At 50.6% G+C, this 21,438-nt stretch overlaps 1 protein-coding gene across 1 annotated transcript in view; it reads right to left on the reverse strand.

Annotated features, from left to right (window-relative positions):
* Window positions 1-21,438, reverse strand: part of LOC109895393 (zinc finger homeobox protein 3) — a 184,757-nt gene that overhangs the window by 106,727 nt on the left and 56,592 nt on the right. The window contains 4 exon segments of the mRNA XM_031830911.1: window positions 6,736-7,238; window positions 10,911-10,937; window positions 11,230-11,818; window positions 12,091-14,577. Of these exon segments, the coding sequence (XP_031686771.1) occupies window positions 6,736-7,238; window positions 10,911-10,937; window positions 11,230-11,818; window positions 12,091-14,541 (3,570 nt within the window). The 5' untranslated portion in view covers window positions 14,542-14,577.

A 21,438-nucleotide genomic window follows, 5' to 3' on the forward strand; every position in this document is an offset into this window, starting at 1 on the left:
GGTGAGTGTCTGTCTGTTTCCCCCCTCCCCTCCTCTAACTGCTGTCTGGTGGTGAGTGTCTGTCTGTTTCCCCCCCTCCCCTCCTCTAACTGCTGTCTGGTGGTGAGTGTCTGTCTGTCTGTTTCCCCCCTCCCCTCCTCTAACTGCTGTCTGGTGGTGAGTGTCTGTCTGGTTCCCCCCTCCCCTCCTCTAACTGCTGTCTGGTGGTGGTGGTGAATGTCTGTCTGTCTGTCTGTTTCCCCCCTCCCCTCCTCTAACTGCTGTCTGGTGGTGGTGGTGAGTGTCTGTCTGTCTGTCTGTCTGTCTGTCTGTCTGTCTGTCTGTCTGTTTCCCCCCTCCCCTCCTCTAACTGCTGTCTGGTGGTGGTGGTGAGTGTCTGTCTGTCTGTCTGTCTGTCTGTTTCCCCCCTCCCCTCCTCTAACTGCTGTCTGGTGGTGGTGGTGAGTGTCTGTCTGTCTGGTGGTGGTGGTGAGTGTCTGTCTGTTTCCCCCCTCCCCTCCTCTAACTGCTGTCTGGTGGTGAGTGTCTGTCTGTTTCCCCCCTCCCCTCCTCTAACTGCTGTCTGGTGGTGAGTGTCTGTCTGTTTCCCCCCTCCCCTCCTCTAACTGCTGTCTGGTGGTGAGTGTCTGTCTGTCTGTTTCCCCCCTCCCCTCCTCTAACTGCTGTCTGGTGGTGAGTGTCTGTCTGGTTCCCCCCTCCCCTCCTCTAACTGCTGTCTGGTGGTGGTGGTGAATGTCTGTCTGTCTGTCTGTTTCCCCCCTCCCCTCCTCTAACTGCTGTCTGGTGGTGGTGGTGAGTGTCTGTCTGTCTGTCTGTCTGTCTGTTTCCCCCCTCCCCTCCTCTAACTGCTGTCTGGTGGTGGTGGTGAGTGTCTGTCTGTCTGTCTGTCTGTCTGTCTGTCTGTTTCCCCCCTCCCCTCCTCTAACTGCTGTCTGGTGGTGGTGGTGAGTGTCTGTCTGTCTGGTGGTGGTGGTGAGTGTCTGTCTGTCTGTTTCCCCCCTCCCCTCCTCTAACTGCTGTCTGGTGGTGGTGGTGAGTGTCTGTCTGTCTGGTGGTGGTGGTGAGTGTCTGTCTGTCTGTTTCCCCCCTCCCCTCCTCTAACTGCTGTCTGGTGGTGGTGGTGAGTGTCTGTCTGTCTGGTGGTGGTGGTGAGTGTCTGTCTGTCTGTTTCCCCCCTCCCCTCCTCTAACTGCTGTCTGGTGGTGGTGGTGAGTGTCTGTCTGTCTGTTTCCCCCCTCCCCTCCTCTAACAGCTGTCTGGTGGTGGTGGTGAGTGTCTGTCTGTCTGTTTCCCCCCTCCCCTTCTCTAACAGCTGTCTGGTGGTGGTGGTGAGTGTCTGTCTGTCTGTTTCCCCCCTCCCCTCCTCTAACAGCTGTCTGGTGGTGGTGGTGAGTGTCTGTCTGTCTGTCTGTCTGTCTGTTTCCCCCCTCCCCTCCTCTAACTGCTGTCTGGTGGTGGTGGTGAGTGTCTGTCTGTCTGTTTCCCCCCTCCCCTCCTCTAACTGCTGTCTGGTGGTGGTGGTCTGTCTGGTGGTGGTGGTGAGTGTCTGTCTGTCTGTTTCCCCCCTCCCCTTCTCTAACTGCTGTCTGGTGGTGGTGGTGAGTGTCTGTCTGTCTGGTGGTGGTGGTGAGTGTCTGTCTGTCTGTTTCCCCCCTCCCCTCCTCTAACTGCTGTCTGGTGGTGGTGGTGAGTGTCTGTCTGTCTGGTGGTGGTGGTGAGTGTCTGTCTGTCTGGTGGTGGTGGTGAGTGTCTGTCTGTCTGGTGGTGGTGGTGAGTGTCTGTCTGTCTGTTTCCCCCCTCCCCTCCTCTAACTGCTGTCTGGTGGTGGTGGTGAGTGTCTGTCTGTCTGTCTGTCTGTCCCCCCCTCCCCTCCTCTAACTGCTGTCTGGTGGTGGTGGTGAATGTCTGTCTGTCTGTCTGTCTGTTTCCCCCCTCCCCTCCTCTAACTGCTGTCTGGTGGTGGTGGTGAGTGTCTGTCTGTCTGGTGGTGGTGGTGAGTGTCTGTCTGTCTGGTGGTGAGTGTCTGTCTGTCTGTTTCCCCCTCCCCTCCTCTAACTGCTGTCTGGTGGTGGTGGTGAGTGTCTGTCTGTCTCCTGATGGGGCTGAGGTTGGGCTGATCGGCTGGCAGATGAAAGAGCCATGACGGATTGGATCCCAACAGCGATTAAATGCTCCCCGGTGACTTTAACTCCAAATTACTCTCTCCACTTTTATTTGATAATAAAAAACAATCCTTTCTGGAGTGAAACCATTACTTATTCGTTACGATGATGATGGTTTCCCCTCTCCTCTGATGGTCAGGAGGATTTGGAATCAATCCTGATAATTATGATCATTAATGGGAGATCAGTGTGTAGTCTGGGGCAGAGGACCAGAGTGCCTGTGCTGAGTAGGATCCTCACTGAAACACCTTAATGCATTTCCTTGTAGCAACTAATCCCTTCATTTACATTACACACATTTTGCTCCTATTATGCTTTTCAGACATGTTCTTTCCTAACCGCTCAGTTATCCAGTTGGATCTCACTGGAGGGGAAAATAAGGAGAGGAGAGGCGTCCAAGATACAGATGCTTTGCGCTGGTTAGTGGGCCGGGCTTGGGTCCCAGTCAGCAACGCGTTAGTCTTAGCAGCTAAGACTTGAGAACATGTGATCTGCTCTGAAGGTCTGTTTTCGGGGGTAAGGTAGGCAGTCGCCGTACACAGTCTGTGTGTGTATGGGAGAGTTTGTACAGTTGTGTGTGTGTCTATGGGAGAGTTTGTACAGTTGTGTGTGTGTCTATGGGAGAGTTTGTACAGTTGTGTGTGTGTCTATGGGAGAGTTTGTACAGTTGTGTGTGTGTCTATGGGAGAGTTTGTACAGTTGTGTGTGTGTCTATGGGAGAGTTTGTACAGTTGTGTGTGTGTCTATGGGAGAGTTTGTACAGTTGTGTGTGTGTGTCTATGGGAGAGTTTGTACAGTTGTGTGTGTGTCTATGGGAGAGTTTGTACAGTTGTGTGTGTGTCTATGGGAGAGTTTGTACAGTTGTGTGTGTGTCTATGGGAGAGTTTGTACAGTTGTGTGTGTGTCTATGGGAGAGTTTGTACAGTTGTGTGTTTAATAGAGCAGGGCCAGGACAGAGGGAGGGGTGTCGGGGCTTTCTTGGTTAAAGATTCCCCATGTGATAGTGACGGCACTTTCTTCCTCTCTTTCCGCGGCCAAGCGGCATCTGGAGTGGATTTTGTGCGAGCAGACACCGAGGAACATGATTACATTCAGCTAACTGCACTCTAAACTGATTATGCATGTGCCAAGCTAATGGACTACATTTGCAAGAGGAAAAATAACATCCAATCAATCTCAATTACCGCAGATCGTACCGGCCCACGAGACAAGGAAGGTAGCCAGCTAGCCCTCCATGCTCCTCCCCTTTCCCCAAACTCCTGCATGGAAGCAGAGGCCTGGCCGGCCCAGGCTCCACCCATCCTGTGTGGGCAGAAGCAGAGTGAGGCAGAGTACAGCAGCTCAGGCCTGGGACTGGGAGGGAGCTGGCCGGCTCCCAGCCTCCCCTCCACTCTTACGCATCCTACAGACAAGCACCTGAGGCCTGCTGGGAACGTTTAATAAACCTGTGCGAGTCTCTGTCAGAGACATTTGGAGGGATGTGTTACTACTACTACCATAAGGTAACTGTGAATAACTGTAAATCAGGAGTAGAAGGTGGATTTCTCCAGGCCAGAGTGTCTCTAGGGAGAGTGGGGGAGCTGAAGCTTCCAATAAAAGAGAGCTTAACTTTGGGGTGACCTGCATATTATAGTGTAGGGCCATCTGCTTGAGCTTATGGGTGACCATCATGACATCACTACCGCCACTACAAAGCCGACAGTGAGTGGGGAGACATGAAGGGAAGGTGAAAGTTCAGAGGGGTGTGTCAGGGGTGTGTCAACTGCAGCCAAAGTGATGCTCCAGTTTGAGTGTCTCCAAACCCAGCACAAGGGAGTCAGGAAGAGACTGCAGCATCACCCCCACTGCGTGGTGGTCCATGCGGTGAGGAAGCCTCTCTCAAGTTTTCCGTGGGCTTTCGGGACATTCCAATACGTGGGGTGGTGGGGGGGGGGGGTATTTTTAGAAAGCCCTAATATGGGCCACATACCACAGACTCTCAAATTATCCCATCCAGCTTAGCCCTCAGTTTAAACCTTCCTTTTTAATTTCAGTAATTACAGGCTCCAATTTATACGGAGCCGTGGACACAAAGGGCCTGTTTAATGCAAACCAGTTTGATTTGGGTGAAGTGTCCCAAGGATCTCCCACATCTTACAGCCTGTTTATGCTGACTTGATGATTTATTTTCTCCCCAAAAAGGTAAAAAAATGCTGCTATTCGCATCACATTTCTTTTGGGAAGAAGAAATTATTTTCCTTTTTTTCCTTTCTTCATCCTTGCATAATCTGCCAGGCTGAGGCTGTGGCTGAGGCTGTGGCTGAGGCTGTGGCTGAGCTCAAGGGCTTGCTGTGCTGTGGTGTTCTGCCTGCCTGGCTGGTTGTCAGCCTACAAGGACTGGAAATCCAACACGTCACAAAGGCTGTGACATTGTCAAGTGGGGAGCCAACCCGTGATGCAGTGAGCTAGGCCTCAGAACCATGTACTTATCATCCACTAATCACATTTGTGGGTTGTGAAATGCAGTAATAATTCTTGTCAAGTTGTGAACATCTTTTTTTCGCCACTACACATGTCTGGAGTGATGGGAGCTGCCTGCTTCGTGAGGGCCAGCCGGGCTCTGTGTTCCGGGGGTGAGAGCTCAGGTCATTCCTGGGCAGATACTTCTCTTTCTCTGGAGATCAATTGGCTTTAAGAAGTATGGAGCCATCTTAAGAGGCTTAAGTGGTGGAAAACGATCATGCTAGGATGTGTTGTACATATTTAATCCAGTCGTATTACCGCATACAGTATGTCAACTTTCTACAGTAAAGCACCATTTTGGCACATGATAAAGTGGAAGGCAGACAGATAGACAATGTAATATAAACTCTTCACTCTCCTTACAGACAAAACATTTGTTTCCACCTCAGGTGTGAGGAGGATATACAGGATGTCAGGGCCCATCTATTTCGGTCAAGTGTGAGCAGAGTGCCCCGTCTGTCTCAGTGGCACAGAGAACACCCAGGGTTAACCCTGCCCCGTGAGGATGAACCCAGCCTGGGGCACTAGGAGGCCCCTCTCAGCCTCTCTGCCTCCACAGGCCAGGCCTAGCGTTACCCCACCCCTGCCCAGTGAGGATGAACCCAGCCTGGGGCACTAGGAGGCCCCTCTCAGCCTCTCTGCCTCCACAGGCCAGGCCTAGCGTTACCCCAGCCCTGCCCAGTGAGGATGAACCCAGCCTGGGGCACTAGGAGGCCCCTCTCAGCCTCTCTGCCTCCACAGGCCAGGCCCAACGTGTCCTACAGATTGTGTTACATATTTTAATCAGTGTGGTATTTGTAAATATCCTGGCTACATGTCTGGGCATGAGTGGTGGAGACACTGCTCCAGTCCTGCTCCTCTATAACCCTGCTCTCTGTCTCTCTCCAGGCCCAGAAGCTTCTGGGACGCCGGCCGGGCCCCTACCCTGACCAAGCGTCAACACAGCCTGCTCCCTCCGGCCCTCCTAATGGTCAACCTGGGAGCAGAGCCTCACACCTCCCTCTAAGTGTTGATTTTAATTTTGGTATCCGTTACTATAGGATCTCTCACTACAAAGGCCTTGCAGACAGGAAACCTGCAATAAAAACATCAGCGGATCCCAGGAACCATTCATAAAGCAGGGGGCTTTCAGTAGGGCCAGAGAGACAGGCGTTTGGAGAGGGTTTTCAATTGGTATATTTTACCCTAGCTTTTTTAATGTGATTAAAAACAAGATAATGTCTCCTCATTTCCCCCCCTCCTATATTACACTATTTGCCAAGAGCAGTTATACTGCAAAAAGACAGAAAATAAGAGTTAAGCTCGTATAAAACCAGTAGAATATATTGTTTGTTTTGCCCATTTACTTTCCAATAGCCTAACACTTGAGAATGGAGCAGAGTCTTTGTGTAAATAAAGGCACAGTGTGTTTGGGGACAGAGCAGTGTGATGAGCTACAGTTGTGTGGATGTGTGAATGCGTGGGTGAACGGTATGTGTTTGTTTACGTCTTAGTGTGTGTGTGTGATTGTGTTAGCCGTCTATGTAGCCATGCCAGGTTGGGTTAAACACAGAGTTTCCCTAGTCTAGCCGCAGACACACAGGATAGGTGCCTAAGTGGAATCAGGCCTGTTAGATTTATGGCCATTTGTTCAGAGAGTGTTCATCCATTGGCTATTATGGAATGATTAGAGGAGAAGGTGAAGCTCCAAGTCCAGAGAAAATCAATACGGCTGTCGAGAACGATTCTGCCTTTCCCGCTCCGAGGAGTGTTAACACCAAACCTCTGTCTCCTCACACTTCTTCATCCCTCTCCTAGTGATTTCACCCCTTGTCCTCCTTACCCGGATCCACCTGCCATGTTCTAGCCTGCCCACTCCTCTCTATGGGCCCTGTGAACAGAAGGGTTAGACAACAGGGCCATCATTCATGACCGGTGGAAGAGGCTAGCAGCGGAGCAGAATCCAGAGGTCTGCAGTGGAGTACCGTGGAGGAATGTAACGTTAGGAAGGAAGAAGAGAAGAGGGACGAACGGTGGAAGGGGAGAACGGTAGGGTGAAAGGAGGGATGAGAGGTGAAGGTGAAGCACGTACCTTGTACAGCTTGAGGCTGGCCTCGTGGCGGGAGTTGATGGTATGCATGCGTAGCTTCTCCAGGCTGTTAGTGTAGTAGTCGCAGGCGTTGCACTTCAGGTGCACCGGGTTGCCGATGGCCACGCACTTCAGGCGCCACTCGTTGCCCTTGCCCCCCTCCTTGATGTGGGCCACCAGCTGGTACTTCTGCACATGCTTGTCGGTCTTGCAATGCAGCTGGAAGTTGGCCTTCAGCTGTGTGGTGTAACGGCACAGCTTGCACTGGTGCGAGTCGCCCACCACGGCGCGCCACTCCTCCTCAGGCAGGCTGCGCTCAGCACCCATGTGCATGCCCAGCACGTCCAGGTTGTCGGTGGTGAAGCGGTTGCACACGGCACACTGGAACAGCTTGAGGGAGGGGTCACTGGTCTGCGACAAGCTCTCCCCCAGGGTCATCAGCTCCTCAGACACCAACTGACCACCAACGCTGCCCAGCCGCATGTCCATGGGGATCTCCCCACCTACTGAGCACCGGGGACAGAAAGAGAGAAAGAGGGAGAGGAGGGAAGAGAGAGAGAGAAATTGTGTGTGTGTGTGAGAGAGTGAGAGAGAGAGAGAGAGAGAGAGAGAGAGAGAGAGTGAGAGAGAGAGAGAGAGAGAGAGAGAGAGAGAGAGAGAGAGAGAGAGAGAGAGAGAGTGCTTAGATGGTTACATGCAGACGGTCAGTTGGTTATTTTCAAATTTCACAAACTTTGAATTCTAAGTACAGCTTTCAGGGATTATTGCTATCTAGCTATCAATCTATTTCACTTTGTGTTACATGTACTTTTCTGGACATCAGGAGTTATTTAGAGTTTCTTAGAGGGGTGGAAGCATGGGGTTTTCCAAAGGGGCTCTCAGTTCTTTGAGCCTCCCTCAGCATGGGAAAATGTCCTAGGAAAAGTGAAAGGTGTACGGTTCAACTTTCAACAAAGAGCCATGTTTGCCTCTGCAGTCAAAGTGGATTTGCTCTCTAGTTCCAATACCCCTCTGAGGATAATATGCATGTGTGTATTTATGTACCTAATTTGATTAAATCAAGATTATCCTTCCTTTGAGCCGAGAGAAAGAAAGTCTGGACTTTTTCGCAGGGTGCAGAAACGTTGCACTGCCAGAGTAAGGATATACACGTCGTCCTGTTTGGACTGGTGCACTTTCACGGCCCGGCACTAAATCAACTCCAGAGGCCGTGAGCTCCGCAGAAAAAGAAAGTTATTCTATCATTACAAGAGAACTAAAGAGTTCCCAAGCATACATTACTGTAAATCAAATCCAGTGCCCTTGTTCACAGAATAATAATACAAAAAATCCACTTTTCTCTTTGGATTCTCCTGCCTTTTTCGACTTCACATAGCTGCTAAATCGATACAGACACCTACCAGATGAATCCTCCTCGGTACTGAGCGAAGAGGGGGAAGTAAAAGAACAATGCATCCAGATCCAACAACACAAACAACCATATCTACAGTCTGAAGAGGAGGAGGAGGCGGTAAAAATGAGGTAAGAGTGGCTGGGGCTGATCTTTAATCTATCACTGCCCAGACGGAGCGCACTGCCTGACCCTGCCTGGCTTTACACTAAATTAATTCCAGCAGCCTCTTTTTATTTATTGCTGCAGTATGCAGCCTGCTCTCTGACTTTTCTCCATTACCTGAGTTTTTATAGCCGGGAAAGGGAGACCTCTGTGAAGCCCTCTGAAATCACTCACAGATCCACCTCTCCAGCCAGGGCCCCCCTTCTCTCTCTCTCTGTCTCTCTCTCTCTCTCTCTCTCTCTCTCTGTCTCTCTCTCTCTCTCTCTCTCTCTCTGTCTCTCTCTCTCTCTCTCTCTCTCTCTCTCTCTCTCTCTCCCTCTCTCTCTGTCTCTCTCTCTCTCTCTCTCTCTCTCTCTCTCTCTGTCTCTCTCTCTCTCTCTGTCTCTCTCTCTCTCTCTCTCTCTGTCACCTCACTAGTTACTACCCCTATCTCTATCTCTTCCTCTCCATTCCTCATCCTTATTCTCTCATTCCTGTGTGGCTCTCACACTCTTTTCCACTGTAGACTCCATGCTCCGACACAGACACAGTGATTACCTCTGCCTTCACGGCTGTGTGAGAATAGGTTCAGCCTGCGGTCCCTACATGTGTTTTAGATGTAAGCAGGCCTCTGTTAAATATAACCTAGAATATTTTGACTGAGACGTTGTCAGTCCGTATCAATGTTTAGGGAAAGGGAGGCAGGACGCTGTGGAAATATTTTCACTTTCAAAAACATTAAAAGGCTTGAGATAAACACACATCATTGGGAAATCTTGGAAACTCTAGTCTTTGACATAAGCAGAGTCCAAGTCCAGGCTGTAAATATATTAACGTGTCTCTACAGGGCTTGGTGGAACTTCCAAAAGATTAGTGGTGGACCAGCTTGGCTGGATTTTCAGAGAGCTCTACCTAGATGCTGCAGCATTCAGGCAGTATATTGGACAACAAAGTAGAGCACACAATAACTAAGCCCCCCCCCCCCCCCACCCCCCCCCCCCTCTCCCCCATATCGCTTTCCCCCCTCTCTTTCCCCCCTCTCTCTGTATCTGCAGCAGCTCAGTCCAGAGGATAAGGATTATCAAGAGGGCGAGATCATGTGAGGTCAGGATTTGTCATCTCCCTCTCTGTCTAACAATGTCCTCAAAAGTCAGAAATACACAGTGGAAAAGAGGACTAAAGGGAGGGAGGTACAGACGGATACTATCTGTCCTCGAGCTGCACAGACAGAGATATGACGTGTGTGTGATGGAGAGTATCAGTGTGTACAGTCAATCAAAATGTGTGTGGCTGGGGATGACACTGTGGTCGTTTTAGGGCTGAGAGTAATGCCTCATCATTGCCTCCGTGTAACATGCTTATTAAACCTTCCCTCACAGGAAAATGAACCAGATGGCAAGAGAGGGGATACAAAATTAGTCACAGCAATCAATTCTTGTTTGTGTCTTTGAACCGGCGACAGTTGGAGACAAGTCTGTACAAACTGTGGGGTTGTAACTGGCACGCCAAACACTCAGCTATGCCGCTGAATTACCCATACTGGGCCCTCTACTCCTCCCTTCTTTGACCAAGATAAAATTTATAGCTGCAATTACAACGTTGGGGGAAAAAAGAGAGCTCCAGTGGCGGAGTTCAGTGGCAGTTTGGAAATAATGGCATGAAAACGCTGATGTTCAGAGGAGCGGAGGCCTGGAGGACATGGGCGAACAAGAGGAAGGCTCACTTAGCTGCTCTCTCTCTCTTCCTCTCTCCCTCCCGCAGCCTATTGTGAGGAAAACAAGGTATCACAGGGGGACTTTCCCAGTCAGTGTGACCCAGATAGAGTGACATAGACTGGAAATGTAAACTAAACTCCTACGTGTGTTATGAAGTGAAGTGAAGTGTGGATGTGTGAGTTTGGGGGGCATATTTGAGGCTATTAAGGAACGTTCAGAGAAGTTCTACCTACACCACTTAATAACTGATGGAGACAAAAAAAGCTCTCATAACTCTAATGGCTTGGGTCGTTTTTTAACCAGGGCCAGCTTTCTCTAAAATCAACCCCAAAAGTCCCAAACTGAAGCTCCACCGATAGCTTCACTAGCCTTGGGTCTAAAGGTCCACTCTTCTCAGATGAGCCGGAGTGAAACACTATCCTAATACCAAAGCCACAGCCTGGAGAGGATCCCCTCTTTTACGGGGAAGATATTGATTCAGCTCCGGCACATTGGTGAGAGAGAAACTGTCATATGGTAACAACTAACAAGTCGTCTGTTACTCTAAGACAGAAAGGGACTGTTGTGAGATAGGTCCACCCTCTAGAAATCTTGTGTTTTATACACTGCCGTTGTTTCACCTCCCCTCTTTTATCTCAATGGGGCTCTTTGCTTGGAAAAAGGGCAAATGATGTTAAGTTCAGTAGGGCAGGTGTACCTTCGGGCAACCGAAACAGAAAGAAAGAGACCGCTGCCAACATGAAAGATAGGTTTGTGTGTATAGAGTGTGTGTGAGAGGGAGGGAGGGCTAATGTGTTCCCTGGTTAACCCTTTGCCTGCATGTCGGTTCAGAGAAATGGCTGCTCTGCTGTTTCTCATGGGGATTTTTTTATATTCTATATTCATCACTAAAACTAAAAATCATTGAATGTAAATATAAAATGACTTACCATTCATGCATTCATTTACTGGCCACGCTACACACATTCAGTAAATAAATTAACACAATTAGCCTATGTCTAAATGGGTTAAAAAGTTAAGCATTTTTTAAATCAAAGCTGAATCTTCCATTTAGACACATACTGTTTATAACTGTGTATTTCATGTTTAAAAATAAACAGCTGGTAGCAGTGAGAGCGATCCCACCCCTTGTGAACTCGTACTGAACTGCAGTCTGCCTTCTCTGTGGTGACCTGAGGCAGTACTGAGGGAAGAGGCAGAATGGCTCCCACTGTTCCACTGTTGCAGAGGCAGACTGAGGGAGCTCACCTAGTTGGGGGGCCAAGGCGGCCATGTTGGGGTCCAGGTGGAAGCCTCCCAGCAGGAACTGGGCCTCAGCTCCAGCCGGGTCCATCTTGAGGCCTGGGGGCAGGCTCATGTTCTGGGTCAGGTAGTACTGGTAGAGCTCGGCCTCGGAGGGAGAGGGCATGGCCCCCAGGCCCAGCCGACCATGCTGCATCTGGGTCACATTCTGTTGCAGCAACATCATGTTGTGCATGTGTTTCTCGCTGGTCATGTGGATGCGCAGGTTCCGCGCCACGTTGGTCTCGTAGTCGCACACTTCGCAGCGCCACGTGGGCTTGCTTTTTGGCTTGGTGGGCGAGGGGGAACCGCAGGGCCCCGCCATGTGGGCGGAGGACTGGGTGGGGTGGTGGTGGTGTGGCGGGTGGTGGGTGCTGGCCTGGGTCACAGAGGGCACGGTCACCACTCCGACCCCTCCAGGGTGCTGGCCAAACACCTGCTGCTCGGTGGAGGGGATGGAGCCTCCGTTCTGCAGGGTCTGCATGTTGTTCAGATGCTTGTCCGACTGCATGTGGATGCTCAGGTTGCCCTTGGTGGTGGTCGAGTAGTTACACACCTAGAAAATAGAGAGAGGACGTTCATTTTTGCTCATGTTGTAAAGTGGAAATCTTTGTTGCCTCTAACTTATAGTCCATGAAATATAAATCATATCATGACATGTTGATTGATATGTCATATCAGTCAACATGTCAACATATCAACATATTTCACATTGTGCTAAAGTTCTATTCAAAGTCCTACCACCTGTCAGTATACTAGTCATTAGGCTGAGGTCAGTACTTCAACTGACTAGGTTGGATCTTCAACTGACTAGGTTGAAGTACTGACCTCGCAGCGGAAGGGCTTGTATCCGCAGGTGTAGCTCTCTCCACGGGCCAGACGCGGGTGGCTCTGGCCACTGCTGCAGTACACACAGGAGCCACCGGAGTCTGGGTGCTTCTCCTTCATGTGGGCCTCCAGGGTCTGCTGGTACTTGTAATGCCAGTTGCACTTGGGACACTTGAGTGTCTTGCATGAGTTGCGCGAGTGCATCATGGTCATGTGTCCGCCCAGGGACCGCGAGGAGCCCAGGACGGTGTCGCATTTGGGGCATTCCACCCCACTTCCTCCAGGCCCGTGGTTCTGAGGGCACTCACCGCCACCGCCCATTTCACAGGACCCCCCTGGGTGGGGGTGTGGGTGAGAGTGGGAGTGGGCTGAGGGGTGGAGGTGGTGGTGGTGATGGTGCAGGTGGTGATGGTGCAGAAGGGCTCCGCTGTCCTCCTCTCCCTCTGCCGGGCAATCATTTGGTTCAGGAGCTGTGGCACTATCTCGATTGGCACTTTCGTCGGCGGCGGAGTTGGAGGCCAGAGGTGAGGAGGTGCCAGCGGCGAAGTCCTCGCTCCCTCTGCTGGCTGCAGCTGCCATCGCCATGGGGACAGTGGGCCCCTGGCAGTTAAAGCTCAGAGGGAGCTCCGAGGTCCTCCCCCCACCGTCTGCCGAGCCCTCTTCCCTGACAGAGGAAGAAGAAGTGGAAGCTGGGGCTTTGCTGTTGAGCGTGGGGCTGGCTGCAGATGGGCAGGCAGTAGGCTGGAGAGCGCTACTAGGTATTAATAAAGGAGATTTGGAAATGCTTTGGTTTGATACAGCCGGTTTCCCCACTTCTCCACCGCCCCTGCTACTGTTACCAACACAGGCCAGCGCAGTTCCTTCTTCCTCCACCTCGTCTTCCTCTTCCTCTAATAACAGTTCCTCCTCTTCTTCCGAGCCCCCCTCCTGGCTAGCAAAACGTACCTTGCCTTCTTGCCCCTCCTTGTCCCCGTGCTCCCGCCTGCGGATCCCCTCTTTCCCAGCAGGCCCCTCTGTTCTCCCTCCCTGCTTGGGCAGGGTGTTGGAGTCTTTGGCAGGGCCTGGGGTTGAGGTAAGAGCAGGTGCTTTGGGGTTGCCCAGCCCCCCCAGAGAGAGGAGGGAGCCTTGCTGCTGCTGGAGGCCAGAGGAGTCAGAGTCTTTGTTCAGGAGGGCCTCGCTGCCCCCACTGCTGCTCCCTGCCTCCAGGTGGATCCCACTGAACGTGCCATAGAAGCTCTGGCCAGAGTTCATGGGGACCATGGTGGAGGGTGCCGGCATAGGAAAGCTCTTGTTTTTTGGTTCCAGGAAGCTGATGAGGGGTTCTTTGTCCTTCCCGATGCCCTGGATGATGGCAGATGCCTTATTGTCCCCCAGCAGTCGCCTCTCATCCTCACACAGGGTCATGCGGTGGTCGTGGACGGCATGAGTAGCGAAAGACCGCGGGTAGCCGAAGGACAGTTTGCAGAGAAAACACATGAGGATGGGCTTTCCCTTGCCATAGAGGGCCAGCCCATCAAATTTGGAGAAATCCACGTTGTTGGGAACATCTTTGGATACGCAGGACTTCTTGGCAGACCCGTCACTGTTCAGGTAATCCTTGTTGCTTTTGTGCCGCACATCGAAGACGCGGAAACTGTGCAGGACAGGACTGAGGCCTGCCAGGGTGGAGGTATTGGGGAAACCTTGGTCTGAGGAACCAAACCACTTCCCGAACGACGAGGCTATGTGGAACGTGTTGATGATCTGAGGGTATACCGAGGATGAGGTCCCAGCAGGTTCCCCCGGCTTCCCCGCCACGGGGAGAGAGTTTGTGGGGAGCAGGCCGGGCACCGCACCCCCTCCACTTTGGATCAGCTGGCTGAGACTTTCAACAATGTAGGCTGAGCCGTCCGGCTGGTAGACTATCTCTCCAGCCAGGTTCTCCACATCACTGCTCTCCTCTTCTTCCTCCTCCTCGCCTTCCTCACTCCCGCTCTCCGCCACACCCCTTCGTCGGTTGGGCTGCTGGCGTAGCAGCGTGGGCATGCCCCCTCCTCCAGGAGCTATGGGTACTCCGGGGAAGGGCTGCAGACTTGGGAAACAGCTGTCGATCTCCATCTCATCCAAGTCCTCCAATTCTTCTTCTTCCTCTCCGCAGTTCACTCCCTCCTGCTCCTCGTTGAGCTCCTCTCTTCTGGGGTGCAGCTGGCCTGAGGCGGAGCTGTCGCTGTGGGCCAGGGGTGGGGTCCGGGTTGGATGCTGCTGCTGCTGTGGCTCTCTCACAGAGGGGTAGGGTGCAGAGAGAGACAGGGGCTCCAGGGAAGAGGGCTGGCTGCTGGGAGGGACCTGTGAGTTAGAGTGATCGTTCCAGGTCTGCAGAGGGTAATGCTGCTGCTGCTGTTGCTGGGAGGTGGTGGAGGAGCCGAGCCCATCGTCTGTCCCAGAAACCACGGGAGACTCACAGCTGTCCATGCTGATGCCTACATGAGGTGTTCATCGCATCCAGGCCTGAAGACACAGAGAGAGAAGAGAGAGAGACTGGTAAGAGATTCTAATGGTAATGCATATATGAAAGGACCATGGTTATCAACAAGGACACATATACAGTCTCTCTTCCTAAGATAGTATAAACTCCTTTCATAAACATAACCCATAGCATTGTTCTCATCCTAAGTACTTCCATATTTCCCCCTAATGCTCTCATCACGTAAAGGGGGATAAAAAGCACCTTCAAAGGAACATCTATCTATAGAACCCAGGCGAGAAGAACACATTTAATGTATAGTGCATCGGGTGAGAGCCAAAAGTGTGAGATCTAATTAGGTAAATGACAGAGTGCTCATTATGTTAGATTAGGTACTTAAACACAATACCTGAGACGAGCACTAATAAGTCGTCCCACGATTCATCTTCCTGCCATATCAGGAAGTTACCATCTTTTATCTTCACCTTCCAAACAACACCCCTAATCTTACATTCTCCAAATCCTACATCCGTTTTTAATTAACTTCCAGTCAGAAAGAGGGAGAAACAGGCCTAACTTAATGGATAAAATAGATTCACTGTGCGATAATTAGACACAGAGAAACCACCCATCAGGACATGATACATTTACATAACTAGAGAAGAAGTGAAGGGTACTGCTGATAACTTCACAGCCATTTTACAGCCCTCTCCCTTCCTACTGAAATAAGAGAAATCATGCATAGAAAAACACATCACCCACTCCTCTCTCTCGTTGAGTGCACACAACAGTATGCAACGCAGGTAATTACTTGTGTCCTCACATACACACTCTCTCAAAGAGGAGGAGAGGAAAAAAGGCAATGTTTTCAGTAAAGCCCAAAATACACCATCTGGGTTGGGTCTGAAATGCAGCTGTGTTTAGATCTGGCATCCACCTCCTCGGTCAGCCTGGTTTCAAACACTCCAGCCATCCTCTGCCTCTGAAAGAATAAATGGGAGCTGTGCTTTCAGGAGCTGGCCATGCCCTGAGCACCAGTGGCCCAGCAATACACAGGCCGCAATTTAGAGTGGCGAGGAGATAAAATGATAGCGCGAGATACTGCTGAGCTAATAATTGTATTAAAGGGATGCAGGCAGCATTGATTAAAGGGGGGCGACCGGGCTGAAACCAATAACTCTGGCCTGCCCTTTAACCCAGCCAGTACTGAATATTACATGAGCAAAGTTTCCCGGCAACATGCTCAGCCCAGCCGCCATGTCCCGGCTGATTAGCACATTCGCTGCCGCCACTTGATTTATTTACTTATTTACTTACTTAGGGATGCAAATTGTAGCTGTGATCAGACAGTGTGGCTCTATCCCCACCCCCCTATCATATTAACTAGAGAGGGCTGGCCCACACTGGAGAGATTGATCATGTCTGCCTCACTCTTCATTCATGTCTGATAGAAAATCCCCCCCCCCTATATGCACTTATGCTACTCAAACAACAGGGCGAGTCTTTTAGCATGCACCTTCGTCTTTTGACTGGATTTGCTAATTATGACCGTCTGCCCTGACTGGAGGAGTGAATTCTAATCAGGTGTAATTAATGCACATAATTGGTTTGATAAGAAGCCCGATATTGTATGTTTAACTGCATTATCTGAGCGTAATGAAGACAAGGCGGGTGTAGTAGTTGCAGGATCTTCCACTGAAAACAGTGAAGGTAGGCAACCATTTGGTGTCAGCCCATGTCCACCTGCTCTCATTGTTTGTACTCCACACAGACAGAGCCACACTGATGACCTCTCTGTTGCTTTGCATTCAGAATGAAAGATAGTAGGCTTATTAAGAGGATTACTTGATCCAGACAGACATGATTTGTTGCCATATTGAGAGAGGGGATAGTAACCAGGTCAGTCTGCATTTACTATCTGCTCCATTAATAAGAGAACACTAGGACACCTGGATCATATTCTGCAGCTAACTACAAAAAAAGGAACAAACTTTCCTGTGGGTGATTTGTCTAATGAGAAGAAGTAGCAATGAGATGAGCACCCATTCTGTCTGAACATGGATCTCCTTCACACCTTTTCCTGTAATCTGTTGTTCCATCAGCCCCTCCTCCAGATTCCACTGTCTGTCCTGACCATGCCCCGAACACTGTGCCCACATCACTGCCTGTCCTGACCATGCCCCGAACACTGTGCCCACATCACTGCCTGTCCTGACCATGCCCAGAACACTGTGCCCACATCACTGCCTGTCCTGACCATGCCCCGAACACTGTGCCCACATCACTGCCTGTCCTGACCATGCGCAGAACACTGTGCCCACATCACTGCCTGTCCTGACCATGCCCCGAACACTGTGCCCACATCACTGCCTGTCCTGACCATGCCCAGAACACTGTGCCCACATCACTGCCTGTCCTGACCATGCCCAGAACACTGTGCCCACATCACTGCCTGTCCTGACCATGCCCCGAACACTGTGCCCACATCACTGCCTGTCCTGACCATGCCCCGAACACTGTGCCCACATCACTGCCTGTCCTGACCATGTCCCGAACACTGTGCCCACATCACTGCCTGTCCTGACCATGCCCCGAACACTGTGCCCACATCACTGCCTGTCCTGACCATGTCCCGAACACTGTGCCCACATCACTGCCTGTCCTGACCATGCCCCGAACACTGTGCCCACATCACTGCCTGTCCTGACCATACCCCGAACACTGTGCCCACATCACTGCCTGTCCTGACCATGCCCCGAACACTGTGCCCACATCACTGCCTGTCCTGACCATGCCCCGAACACTGCGTCCACATCACTGTCTGTCCTGACCATGCCCCGAACACTGTGCCCACCTCACTGTCTGTCCTGACCATGCCCCGAACACTGTGCCCACATCACTGTCTGTCCTGACCATGCCCCGAACACTGTGCCCACATCACTGTCTGTCCTGACCATGCCCCGAACACTGTGCCCACATCACTGTCTGTCCTGACCATGCCCCGAACACTGTGCCCACATCACTGTCTGTCCTGACCATGCCCCGAACACTGTGCCCACATCACTGTCTGTCCTGACCATGCCCCGAACACTGTGCCCACATCACTGCCTGTCCTGACCATGCCCCAAACACTGTGCCCACATCACTGTCTGTCCTGACCATGCCCCGAACACTGTGCCCACATCACTGCCTGTCCTGACCATGCCCCGAACACTGTGCCCACATCACTGCCTGCTACATGGGGCGTCTAGCTAGCCCACAGAGGGGTGGGGTGGAAAAACACACAGCACACCAGCCTAAACTACTACTTTACATCCCTCATTCACTACATTTCTCTAGTCCTTTGTCCAATATCCCTTTATGGCTCCTAGAGTTTAAACAGCGGTGCTAGCATGTAGCTACTGTATAACTATATGTGTGTGCACTATGCATCTATTAGCATCATGTCCTTGTAATGTGTCTAAAGCAATTAGAGTGGGAGAGGAGAGGAGGATGACCCCTGGCCAGTGATGGAGGCTGAGCCGTGGCCTGAGCCAGCTCAGCGTGTCCACTGCTTACTAGAAAACAGGATTGCTCTTTAAAATCAAGATGGTCTAATTCAATAACCTGTGGTGGTTACTGATGTGCAATGGGATTGTCTGGAGTCGGAGAGTCGCAGATGGGCCAGCTGATACAAAGCTATCTACCTGTTTGTCTTCAGGAGGTCTGCTCGCTAAGCGACACCTGTTTAGAGCAGGAAAAGTTGGAATCTTTCAAAGGCACTAAATGAGGGAGATGGACAGACTGACAGGAGCGCTGGAAGGGCAAAGTGGGAAGTATGGGGCAAAGTGTTTCTGTGCTATAATAAACACACATTAAAAGGATGAATCATGCCGGTAAAGGTAGTACTGCCTGCAGTATGTTAACATTAACGCCCAAGGTTAGGTACTGTACTATGCAAATGACTTGGACTTTTCCTTTGCATACTGGTATCTGAGCTGCTGCTAAAGGAAAACAACAGGATTCCTGCCATGGCCTGTGCTTTCCAACCCTGCACTTGTGTCCCCCCCCCCCTCTCACTCTCTCTGTCTCTCTCCCTCCCTCACCGGGCCCACTGGGCTGAGAGACAAACAATAAGCAGCCAAAACAAGCCTCAACTCACAATAAGAGATAATCAGAGGGAAGAAAAGCCTGGATTCCTGGACTCTGGGAGAAAGGGAGGGAGCATGTCCATACACACTACACAAGACCTGGCCATAGGGGGCAGTCCTCCCACCCATCCTCACATCTCTTCTACAGAAGTCAAATGCCAGACCCTCTTTTCACCTGTCTCTGACTTAGAGGCATAAAAAGCATTATGTTCTCCTCCCGCACCTTAACAGAGCAGATAAGGTTGAGCCTATTGAAAGGGCCCAGGTCCTAATGAACACTGTCAGAGAGTGGATCTGGTTGTCATGTTGCAGAAAATGAGATAAGTTTTTATTTATGGGCCCTTTCATTATGTGGGATTTAACGGCCAAGCCAGGGAGGAATTAAAGGCTAAGGATCCATCTGATTATAAGCATGCACAATCACCTGCCTGGGGGCCAGGCCTCCAGAGGACCAGGGAGAACCAGGGTCTCCTGGGGAATTAACTCTGGCCCAGCCCCAGCTGAGAACACCTCCATCGGGCTTGGACCTGAACCCCACCTTACCCCCCTCCATTTACACCTAGACCACAGGCTTTCTAGCTGAGGGGAGACCTTGAAAAATATAAATACCCAAAAAGCCACTACCCCCCCCACCCATCTCCCATTGTCCTTCAGGAGGGCTGTCTGTGTGAGTCTGAGCCATCTCACAGAGCCTCGGCCTGGCCAGCCACCGCAGGGTATGGGTGCTTATTGGAAAATCAATGGTGTAAATGCTAAGCAAGTTAAAGGAAAATGTGGGAAGGAAGGCTTCTTATTGATAAATCAGGGAGGGCCTTTGATGTTGCACAGGGGACGTGCTTATCGATGGGGGAACCATTGTAGTCCTCAGGCAGAATGAACAGGGGCTCTTCTCCAAGGTTTACTCCAATTAATCAACAATGAAATGTATGCATACATCTCACTCTTTGCCTTAAGTCTATGGTAATGCCCAACATAAGGTATTACCCTCATCCCTAAGCCTTAGATGGTGGGATCTTCCTAAGGGACTACATTGAGGCACAGGCTGCTTCTCTCCTCCTTGCCGCCTCGGCCTTACACCGGCTGTCCCTATCACCCCCAGACCAATTTTCTCTACTATATACTGTACTAACATCTAGGCCAATTAGTTTTTACACAATTAACTAAATATGTTACAATGCTAATTAAGTATGATTCCTAACACAGTACATCAAAGTGTTTCAAATCAGGCCAGTGTTTGTCTTTGTATAACACAGACACAAGGATGCTCCAGTGCTGCTCCTACTTCAGGAGGCAAAAAGTCACCTCAGGTCGATGGCACTCAGTCTGTAAACAGGGCTTCCCGTAAAATCAATGATCTGCAGTTGGAGCTATCAGTCTGTGGAACAGAAATAGCCGTGGCTGTGTCAAGACCGAGGCTGAGGCTAGGGCTCTGACTGGGTAGGAGAGAGGGGAGTATAGTGAGGGGGGGGGGGGGGGGGGGGGGTCAGTGTAGTGTGGCTGGGAGTACTGTACATTAAGCAGCTGATAGCAGGGCTATCTGAAGCATGCTGTATCTGTCATGCCACAACCACTACACCTTCAGGTCCCAGGCTCTGAGGAGAGGATGTGGGCCAAACTACAATTCCCAGCATGTATCACTGCAGTTACAAAACATTTCCTGCCAAAATTCTGGAATGAGATGAAGATTGGGCCAAAAATGGCCCTGCTGACTACTATATGGCACAGTAAAGCACCCTGGAGGTGTACTGGTATACTGCAGGCCATTCTGTATCACAGCATTAATTCCTGTTACCATTCAGCTCTTACACTGCTTTTCTTTGGCCAGAGAAAGTATGAGCAAATTGATTTTGTAGTATCAATTGCCTCCTTTGTTCATGGACTTGAAATAGAACCTTGAAAATGCTGTTATCGTTTACGCAACATCATCAGATTCTCTTAATCCATTCCGTGTTGCACAACAGAGGTGAACTGATTTGAACAAAGTGGCAGGGCTGTGATATAGCTCCTGACAGTCTGAACAACCGCACCAATCAGAGAGCAGGTAGGTTCAAAGCCTTCCAGAACGGATTGGAACGTGGCGGCAGAGTGTCTCCTCACTTTTGGAGGGTGCGATGGAAACAGTGGTGTGTAATTAGAAGTAGTTCATTAGCTGTGGGTTAATTACTCAGTTGTGGAGAAAGAGCTGGTGGGATGGCAAAGTGAAGGGAAGCAGCGAACACACAGCAGGAAGCTCCCAGTCTCCCGCCAATTAGCAGGCAGCATGGGGGGGGCCGTTGAGCTGTGGCAGACTGGGAGTACAAATGAGAGAAACCTCACTCACACCACAGAGAGGGAGAAGGGGAGCAGACTGAATACATTCAGATTAAAAATGCATACTGTTAGACATTGGTTTTCCTCGCTGTGTTCTTTTTGTTAAGCGATTCGTTTGCACTAAAGCCACTCTTCTGTTTTAACATTGTATGCAATCACAGTTGTCTTTAATTGATCTGTGACCTTGGACTCCAGATTACGGAGGAGCATGCGAGTTTCTGCAAAGTGTCAGGTAGAAAATGAAACAGAGAAGACACTGTTTTAATAACTACAAAAATAACCTCGTTACTGCAGCCGCGAGCTATCTTTCCTTTTAACAAACCATAGTGGATGTCGGCGCTGTGTTATTTCCATGTGATGTCCCCAGTGGTTCGTTTAGATAAAGCTTTGTGTTCAGTAAATGCATAAATTATCTCTGGGATAAAGTTATGGATGTATAATCAGAGATGGGCGATCATGCTCACA

The sequence above is a fragment of the Oncorhynchus kisutch genome, linkage group LG8 (assembly GCF_002021735.2).
Source record: "Oncorhynchus kisutch isolate 150728-3 linkage group LG8, Okis_V2, whole genome shotgun sequence".
Lineage (NCBI taxonomy): Eukaryota > Metazoa > Chordata > Actinopteri > Salmoniformes > Salmonidae > Oncorhynchus > Oncorhynchus kisutch.